Here is a 10,329-nt window from a genome sequence, read left to right as displayed (position 1 = left end):
GATCACGCAACACTTGTCTAAGCGCCGCAAGCACCTCCACTCAACTCTAGTTTACTTTATGTAATTTTCTTTATTGTATTTTGAACTGCGTTATCAATATTATTATAAGATTTTCAATATCATTGGTAAAAAAACATGAAATTTACATCAATTTGAAACACATAAAATAAACATAATCACATAATCAATAAAATTACATTAAATTAAAACAACTAATATTATAATAGTACTATATATAAGTGATCTAGTAAATGAAATTGGGTATTCTATGTTAATGGTAAATATAGAAATGAAAGAAAAAAAGTGGCAGGAAGGGGGGATGGATGCATTATGCAGAGGTGAGAGGGACAGGATCCCTTGGATAAGGTGGTCTCAGGACAGAAGAATAGGACAGAAATACAGTCTTGTGATGAATATCAAACACAAATCCATGTCGTCACCACTTGACCACATATAGTGGGCCCCACAAATCTCCATTCCCCTAATTCAATTCCCCCAACCAGAGTCCAGTCAAGGAAGAGAGAGTGAGACCCCTCCTCCACTCAGATTCAAACCAAGGTCCATGAAGACTTATGCTATGCCTCTAATTTTTTTTTTATGATTGGTTTCCTTTTTGTAGGGATCAAAATTAATTCTAGTTCACCCAAGAAAATCCAAAATTAATTTCATATATGGAGAGTTGATTTTGACTTTTTTTTTTCTTTTTCTTTTCATCATTATTATCCGGTTCACGGTTCACTGAATCGCTAATTTAGTTTGTAGTTAGTTCTAACATCAGGTAGTTACAGTCTCTTTCGATGGGGAAAGGATCATCTCCAGTGTGTTTTTCACCGGAGAGTGTCCAGTTTTAATCACATTCATCCAATTCTGTGTGACCTATTATAATAGTAAAACATCAATGGCTGATATTTCACCGCAGACAATTTACATTGCAGATGATTCATTCCCTTTTCGATGACAATACATAGATACAAATAAAAATTAGAAAAAAATATCATTGGGTACACAACTTATAGAGACATTGCATGTAATATATAATGATCATGATTCGAATTCTAATACATATACTTATTTATCTTAAAAATTAAAAATTTGGCCACTAGAGCATAAAAAAAATAGAAAAGAGTTTTATGATTAAAATGGAGAGAGTACATAAAATGAAATGTTCAAGGTTGTTGCTGGTTTCCTCTAAGACAACACAGTCTTTACAGTCGACAGATTAAGCCCCCCTCTTGCACGTCATCATCATAATATTTAATTTAATTCTAGTGCAAAAAAAATGAGCATATATTGCTCTTCATCAACCTTTGTACTTTTACTTCCATTTGGGGTTGAAAATGTTTGAGTTGACTAATTAACATTTTGTACTAAAAAGTTGTAATTGTTGAGCACAGTACTTTCAATTTGAAAAGTTGCAATTTCATCTCTTAACAAAAAACAAAGTGTCATAATTTTTGTTCATCCAACAAAATATCTTGTCATAATGTTACATTTAAAAAATGAATTAATTAATAGTAAAATAGAGAAATGTACTAAATGAGAAAGGTATATAATAAAAAAGTTAGTATAAATGAAAAAGGTAGATAATAAACCTATACAATATAATAAAGTCAGTCAAATTTAAAATGAAGTCTCCAATCCTTTTGAGAGTCATTCTCTAGATCATCTTGCACACACATTTCATAAATATTTGATAAAATAAATTCATATCATAGATATATTATGAACTCAAGTACAATTTTTTACCACCATTTAATAGTGTGACGAATACCTATCAAAGAATCTATAGAACATATAAAGTAAATTTTCCGCTCTCAACTGAATTTACTACACAAAAACCGATAATCAAACCCTTGATCACTTATTTAAAAAGACAGAAGGACAAGTTGTTCTTAACTTTATACTCCAAATGTCTTGAGATGCATGTATTTCAAATGGACCACAAAGTCTTTAATAACTTTAACCTACTGAATTCTTGGATTTATAGTTAAATTAATTTAAAAATATGACATTGATCTATGATGGTACTCCTATGTGTTGATGATTAATTTTGGTTGTAGGGTGTAGTAGAGTTGGTGTAAGGAATTGCAAGCTGGAAAGTGGAAACCAAAGTTGAAATGTCAAAGTTTAGTCAAGCAGCTATCTTAGCTACATCTAAACATCAATAGATATAATTAAGATGTCTTAGTTTTTAAATTACTCCTAAAATACAGTAGAATGAGGTTACTATATAAAGTCCAGCACAAAAGCCACTTTATGTCTTGAAAGTTGAAATTAAAAGACAACATCATAGACCTAATTTCATAACACTAGGCAAAGTTAAAATACACAATCTTCATGAACTTATTATTGTATGTAATAAAAAGTTGAAACCATAACACATTTTTGCTTTAGAAGCAAGCACAAGACCATCATGATATTCTTGGTTTGTGGAGATTTTTTTTTAAAAAAAAAGACAACCTACTACATGTATGTAGAGTATTACAGCAATCTCCCATGATTTTTCAAAAGCTAAAATCACAATGAATCACCGCAATGCTAATACTAAACATGGTATGTTCTTGTCTCATACAATCTAGATTCAAAATGCACATAATAAATAAACAAAAATACACATGCAAAATAAATATTTAAAGCATATTTATATATAGTCAAGTCATAGAGGAACATTAGCATAGTTGACAAAGCAAATAAAACAAAGCTGAAAATTAGTACAATTGTCATAAGATAGTATCTTGTACTTGGTACTCAAAATAACTTAATATATAACTTAATATTAATATAGTTAATTATCTTGATCATAACTTCTCCATCAGACAAAGGACCAGTTGATGAACATGAAAGCTATGCAGTGATTGGCATCATCATCATTGAGAACTTTCCAAGCAATAGCTTGCTCATAAGACACTGGCCTATTCATGCTTGAGACACATAATCCTGCTGGCAGATATGCATAACCCTAAAAACAAATAGTAAAAGAATAGTTTGGGATAACTCAAAATTTGTGACTAAAGAAACAAAAAAGTATGGTTAAGTTTTTAGTTACCTGTTGCATTATCTTAGAGAATTCAGAGCAAAGGATCTTTCTACCAGCTTCATCAAGAACTTTATCAAGCATTATATCTTGAAGAGCAACTAGAGTAGTTTCAAGCATGTCGAGTCCAGCTTGGTTTGAAAAGGTGAATATCGGAGATGACTGTAATAATGTTCTTAGAAGTTAGAAGAATATACAATGGAGTTTAATGAATAGACAATTTAAAGAGCAAAGCGAGATTACATTTGTTTTTACGGAACAGCACATAATTGCATCAGAATGTTGCCAAAGTTGCTTCAAGATTGCATCGCCGCTAGCTGCGGGCTCAACTCTGAAAAGATCAGCACCAGTGTGTATCCTGAGAAAGACATCATAAACAGTCACAAAACACAATTAAGAACTGAAAAATTAACATTGGTAGCTTCTAGAACAAGAAAAATAAGACGAGATTTGCAATCAAACCTGTAGCTTCTACTGATCCATCGTGCTAAAGCATGAGCTTCTGGAGAACCGGGGTGTGATTTTGGCCCTAGCTGAGAACCTGGTCGTGCGGGAGCAATTACCATGGCAACCCTCTGAACCGATCCAACAACACTACGCACATACTGACGAGCCATAGCAGCCACGTTGTCGCGCAAATGATTCTCAAAGGTAAATTGAAATGCGATCGTAAGAACCGACCTAAGGTTGTATCCACTTGCTTCGCCATCACCAGCTGCACGAGCATTACTAGATCCTAGTGTTGATGTCAAATCCAATGTCCTTGAAGCTGAACCGTCCTGAGTTGCAAAACAATTCAGCATATGAACATATGCATAAGGAAAAGTAATCAAACAATACTATTATAAACACGATAGATTATATTCATACTATGAGTAGACCAATGATACTTACTGGTTTGGGATCCAAGGGAATAACACGAAAACCAGAAGGCAACAAAAGGGCGTCATCCGCAAAGGATTCGTCGATAGGTGCAAACACAAGTTGAGCACACGCTCCAACTGAACTTTCATCAATTCCACTGCAGAGCTGTAATAAGTTTCACACAAAGAATGTAATTAAAATCATTTGCAGAAAACTTTCTAAACCTTACTACTACAAAATTCAAAATAACACAAAAATGGACAAAACATGCACACAACTTTACCTGCAAAAGATACATATCACGTGCCAACGCAACATCTTCCGGGGAAAATGCATGACCTTCTATACGAACTACCTCCAGGAACTGAACCAATTCAACAGATCACAAATGAGCATATACTATATATATCAAACAAATACATAATACAAAGGTCGGAAAATAGTTAAGAACAATACCTCCTCATGCTCGATCGTAGGAGCAAGAGGTAAAATGACCTGGCTGCTGGGGAAGCCACCAGGTCTTGCACACGGAACTGCATAGGGGCTAGCCTTGAGACTAGCAGCAGAGTATGCATCTACACCATAATCAGCCCACTCGGATCGATGCTCCCTCAAAAATCGAACAAGTAAAGCAGGAGGAACATTCTGCGATCAATAAACAAAAATTCAAATAGTTAATAAGTTGGTCATAAGGAGGAACTGATGAGTGTCACATAACTCATGAAAATGTTTATTTTTGAATTACCTGCAGCAGCATTGATGCCTTGGCACACAAGACACCACCTCCAAATGTTGGGAACATTGTTGAGTAATTCGACCCTAAAAACTTATTCGGAGAAGAGTTCACAGCTATTGTCACATCTTCCACTCCATCATTTCCCAGCAATGACCAACCATCATCAACAAATCCATTCACAGCATCATTGAACCCCCTGAAAATCATTGCCATCAAGGAAGATACATTATGAATTAGTAACCAACTTCAACTAAATCACAACACATAAAGTGAATTATTAAAATGCCAAACTTCATATTGATTCATGGCAGCATGTAAAGGACCTACCTGCAAAGCCTCTGACTAAAAGTTCTCAAAACAGCAGGTTGGCGCCCGCCACCGTACTGAATTTCACCACTTGATTCTTGTGCTATCTGTCTTATGTGTTGCAATGCCTGTAAAGTATAGTTTAAATGGATTAGTAATTAACTTTGACATGGCTAGTTGTGTAAAATCTATTCATGTTATCAACTTACTGCAATAGTCAATTTTTGAGCCAAGATTTTTGACGATTCATAAAGGGGCCTTAGTACTTCAGGGACACTCCAAACCTGAAAGCAAAATAAATGCAAAAAACACACGTAAGAAAGGTTAAGCAGAATGTATGTTACAAAATGAATTTGAATGTTACATGTCCCTTACATCTAAATCAACATGATCAACAATATGAATAATGGATCCACCGCCCTCACATGGTCGAATTAGAAATCCACTTGGAAGCATTTCAGCTCTCACGAAATTCGGCGAAGAAGGCCCTGGAGGACCACCAGTTGAAGCATTCAATGATCTCTCACATATCTGCAATTAGAATCAATTAACCAAGTTAAAATTAAAATTGTTTCAAAATCTCAATAGTAAATAATAATTCATTATTTAACAATATATAAGCACATATATATTGCAAAAAATTAGATTTATCCCATTACCACAAGACTTCCATCTTCCAAACTAGTAGTGTATCTCAGTGTCCAAAAGTCTCGTGCTGCGGCCAATGTTGTAGGCGCATAAGTCTGATAAGCATAAAAAAAGAAGAGAAATCAACAAAACAACTTATGAATTACATATAAATCAATAGAAATTGCATTATAACTTGTACCAAAAAAAAAAGAAAAAGAAATTGCATTATAACTTCTTTTGTAGAATAAAATAGTACCTGCATGTACATAAGCTCTATTGTACCACCACCACCAGTAGGGACAATACTCAACACTTCAACACATCGGCAGTCACGGTACCATGACAGACGATCTTTAAGAATCTCGGCAACCTATGACAATATTCACCAAACAAGTCAATCATTAAAACACACCCAAAGCACAATTTCACTGTTCAGCAACAAGGACAAAACAAATCAATTTATAATCAGCAAAATACTACCTTAGTGGGCTCTAGACTCACAAGGCCGCAGGCACGTGCCGCTATCCCACTACAATTGCGAGAAACAGCAACGATACCAATAGAATCCGGACCAGGCTACACAAAAACATCAAAATTGAAAGCATGTTAATAAAAATGTCACAAAAATATGAACAAACAACAGCTATAAAATTGTTGAATAGGTAATATGATACCTTCATCCCAATCATCTGGACCCAGTCGACAGCAGTTCCGGTAGCCTTAGAAAGGAACTCTGCCAGGGTCTCCTCAGCAACCGCGAGAAGACTAATACAACAAAAAAACAATGAATCATGTCAACATTGAAACTGAAATTAGTAAAATAACATAACATCAAAACACAATGCAAAATTCAAAATTCAAAAAAGTGTTACTAACCCAGCTGGGTTGCTTGCATCCCTTTGAGGACGCTGATTTGGGTTTTGCTGTTGATTTTGACCACTCATTACCACAGAATCACAGCTATTATCTGTGGTAGTTGCAGCAGAAGCCTATTAAAAAACCAAACACACCATGTGAATAATCAATGATTACTTGCACACTTTTAACATCACTTTTAACATTGAACATTATTTATTGCATCCAATGAAAACATTTAGAAACATGAAAAGCAAAAGATATGAATAGTTTCTCACACTCACAGTGTGAATCTGTTGCTTCATGTATCCATTCTCATACACCAGATGAGAAACTTGCTTCTGCAAACGGTCATTTTCTTCCATTAACAACTTATTCATTGCAGATAGCTTTCTGTTCACTGTCTGCAAACGAGATGCTTCCTTTCTTTGCTTCTCACGACACCTACACAAGCAATTTACAAACATCATAAGCAAAATACACACAAAAAAAAAAAACTACATTCATCATTAAATGCTGACAATTACATTAAAAAACATAGATCATAATAGCTAAGTAATTAAAATGCACAAAAAGGGTTTCAACCATTCTAGCACATTTTTAGACTAAAACAAGTTAACCAAAAACAAAACATTAATGTATAGTTTTCCATAAACATGAACAAAACATCAACATTTATCTAAAAATGTAACAAATATTAAAGGGTTTGAACAAACTTAGACTAAAACAAAACAAAAAAACACACACAACCCACAAGTTATTTTCTACCAAGTTCCTTTCTTTTATCCATAAATGTTACAAAACATCAAAAGGGTTCAAGAAAAAAAGACTAAAACAGACAAAAAACACAAACGCCACAAGTTACTTTCATTCAAGTTCCTTTCTTTCAATGATTCAAAAAAAAAAAAGTTCCTTTCTTTCAAAGAAGCAAAAAAAAAAAAACTTCAATATTTTACAAAATATTAAATAAATAACAAAAAAAAGACTAAATCAAACAAAAAACAAACACCCCACAAGTTATTTTCAATCGAAGTTCCTTTTTTTCATAATGACAAAAAAAAAATAGTAACAAAAAGTGAACATTTTTTTAAGAAAGTTCAACAAAAAAGAACAAAACTTTAACATTATTAAAAAGTTTATACCTTCGATTTTGAAACCAAACTTTGATCTGTTTAGGTTCAATGTTAGAAAGAATAGGACATTCCCTTATAAGTTGTTGTCTTCTCAAAGAACTAGGCTTAGGACATTCTGAATAAACTCTTTCCAAAGCTTCAACTTGTTCAGGTGTATACCTCACATATTTTCCAGCATCCATTTGATTATTCATATCTTTGTGCATAGAAAGTGCCATTGTTGAAAAAAGTAAGAAAATTTGTGAAACTAAGAAGAAAAAAAACTAGTTTGGTTCTTCTTTTTTGCTGTGTAGGCTCTCTTTGTTAAGAGAGCCTCCACTCTCTTTCATAGATGGTTTGAGTTAGATGAAAATGTAGAGATGAAGAAGAGGTTGAAAGGTTGAAGATGAAGTGGTGAGGGTGTAGTAGTAGAAGTGGTGGTAAGAGAGGAAAAAGAGAGAGAGAAGGTATAGTGAAAGATAGAGATGGAGGAATAACAGTGAAGGGAAATTGTGTGTGTAGTGTGTGGTTTTATGTATGTATTTGTGTCTGTATAAAAATAAATAAATAAATAAAAATTAATTTTAATTTTATTTTATTTTATTGGAAACATAAAACAAGTTAATATGAGTAGTAGTAATTCAGAATCAGAGTAGAGTAAAAGGACTAGTAGTAGACTCTAATTAGTAATTAGACTCTAGTTAGTTTAGTTGTGGAATTATTTTTTAAAATTATTTAAGATTTCATCTAGTATAAAATTGAATACATGATACTCCTACAGTATTACAGTAGTTAACTAGTAAAATTACATTACTTAGTTATAAATTTTGAATTGTCTTAAAAAAATTGAATTTATATAGAATTTTGTATAGTTAATCAATGATATAATATTTTAGTATTTTTTTACTCCGTCCGATCTTAATTATAAGAGAATTTTTACTTTTTAGATTCATTGAAAAATCAATGTATCTAGACTATAATGTTGTCTAAATACATCAATTTTACCACGAATTTAAAAAGTAAATATTTTCTTATATATAAAATTGGATGAAATATATCTTATAAGTACGAAATTACTATCATAATTGAAAATTTGTGAGACACAAAGTGGATTATTTATTTCTAAGTAATAAATTTTTCCCATATGCTACAAGAGCAAAAGATTGAAGTTATCAACATTTTGCTTATGAGGCTCAAGTCTTTTGCCATTTCAATCAATTTATTATTTATTTAGTATGATTTTTTTTTGACAAAAAAAAAGTATGATTTTTTTTATAGATTGACAAAATAACAATAGTTAATTTATGATCATTTGCCTTAAGTTCAAGTGTCTTACTATTTGAATGAATCTATTGTTAGGTAATAGATTAATAGTATATGATTTTTATCTTTTCGGTAGATAGATCATAAATGAATAATAATAATAATAATAATAATGGTGAGCATTAAAAACTCACACATATAAATAAAAATAGTTATAGTTCAAATCCAATCATAATGTCTAATGTAACAAATTTGATATTTTTGTCAATTAAACTTTAATTTGTCAAAGTTAGTTAATATGATTTTATTTTCTGAATAAATAGTCTAGTAACTAAAAATTTTATTTTTAAATAAATAATTAGAGTATTCAAGTTTTAAAACTCAGTCGTGTATGTAAAATGTGAGGTGCTATTAAGATAAACTCACCGGACAAGTTAATAGGATGATTTTAATTAGTGGCTAAATTTAAGAAGTATTTATTTATTTATTTTAAAACAAAAATAAATATTATACGAAATATTATGAGAGGCATGACAACAGTGTACTGTACTCTCTCTCTCTTCATGAACTCATTCTTTTCAAATTCAACATTGAATATTGATGAATGATTCTTACGATGTATGATGCCATATATCATCATGCATGTATGGATGCCATGCTAGCTATTACATATGCATCCATCCATCTATCTTTATTTATTTATTTATTTATTTATTTTTATTTATACATTATGGTACTATATACTAGTATATATTAATATTAATATATGATGGGAAAAAGAGAGGGAAAGTGAAACTGTGACAAACAAACAAGTCGGACAAATATTTTGGTAACCTCATTTGGTTGCTTGGTTACAACTTTTTAAATAGAGAAAAAGATGTATTTTAAAAAAGTTGTATATAATTATAACTTTGAAATTAACTATGTTTTATGTGTTCATAATCATTGTCGCTTGTGATTTTTTCCTAGTGACAAATTATAAGAATATTTTGTTTTGGATTGGATGTTAAAATACTCCAACATGTTTGCATGATATATATACAACAATTATTATTCATTGATAATACTCTTTTTTTTTTTTTAAGAAAAAATTCAAATATTGATGATTAACCTTATTTTCTCACAAAAATCATACTTTGACTTACAATAGCTGTCCTCATGCATATATCGTACTTGTAAAATACACAACTAGACACCCATATTCATAATATTACTAGTACTTCATATTTTTTGTATTTTTAATTACTTTGTGAATGTGTTCAATTTATTTTTTCCTATCCACTGACTATTACTGTATTTGCCAAATTTGGAAGTACTTATCATCCTCTTATTTTCGGTCAAAAATACATAAATCATCATACTCATTTCATTGACTCGTTGACTAGCTAGACTTTTCAGATTGTTAGTTGTAACTATATTTTGCATGAAGAAAAATTAAAAATTTAATTACATTTGTACTCTCATATATAATTTTTGTTGTTAATTAGTTGTTACTCATTTGTTCTAATGTTTATTTCGGTCTATATATA

The 10,329-nt window shown here is 31.4% G+C and overlaps 1 protein-coding gene across 2 annotated transcripts; it reads right to left on the bottom strand.

Annotated features, from left to right (window-relative positions):
- Positions 1-2,616: 2,616 nt before the first annotated feature.
- Positions 2,617-8,078, bottom strand: LOC123897460 (homeobox-leucine zipper protein ATHB-14-like). 2 transcript variants are annotated; one of them, XM_045948113.1, is made up of 18 exons: positions 7,568-8,078; positions 6,710-6,869; positions 6,447-6,559; positions 6,245-6,335; positions 6,051-6,146; positions 5,827-5,940; positions 5,600-5,683; positions 5,316-5,471; positions 5,150-5,224; positions 4,962-5,068; positions 4,644-4,830; positions 4,355-4,543; positions 4,182-4,262; positions 3,929-4,063; positions 3,497-3,813; positions 3,278-3,392; positions 3,047-3,196; positions 2,617-2,959 (listed from the first exon to the last, which is right to left on the bottom strand). In XM_045948113.1, exons 1-18 carry the CDS (start codon positions 7,774-7,776, stop codon positions 2,813-2,815), a joined length of 2,526 nt encoding a protein of 841 aa, XP_045804069.1. In that variant the 5' UTR covers positions 7,777-8,078; the 3' UTR covers positions 2,617-2,812. The 2 variants fall into 2 exon arrangements, with proteins under 2 accessions (XP_045804069.1, XP_045804068.1); XM_045948112.1 differs by having other exon boundaries at positions 6,704-6,869; positions 7,568-8,047.
- Positions 8,079-10,329: the final 2,251 nt, after the last annotated feature.

This window comes from Trifolium pratense, linkage group LG7, assembly GCF_020283565.1.
Source record: "Trifolium pratense cultivar HEN17-A07 linkage group LG7, ARS_RC_1.1, whole genome shotgun sequence".
Lineage (NCBI taxonomy): Eukaryota > Viridiplantae > Streptophyta > Magnoliopsida > Fabales > Fabaceae > Trifolium > Trifolium pratense.
This window is presented reverse-complemented; position numbering and strand designations above follow the sequence as displayed.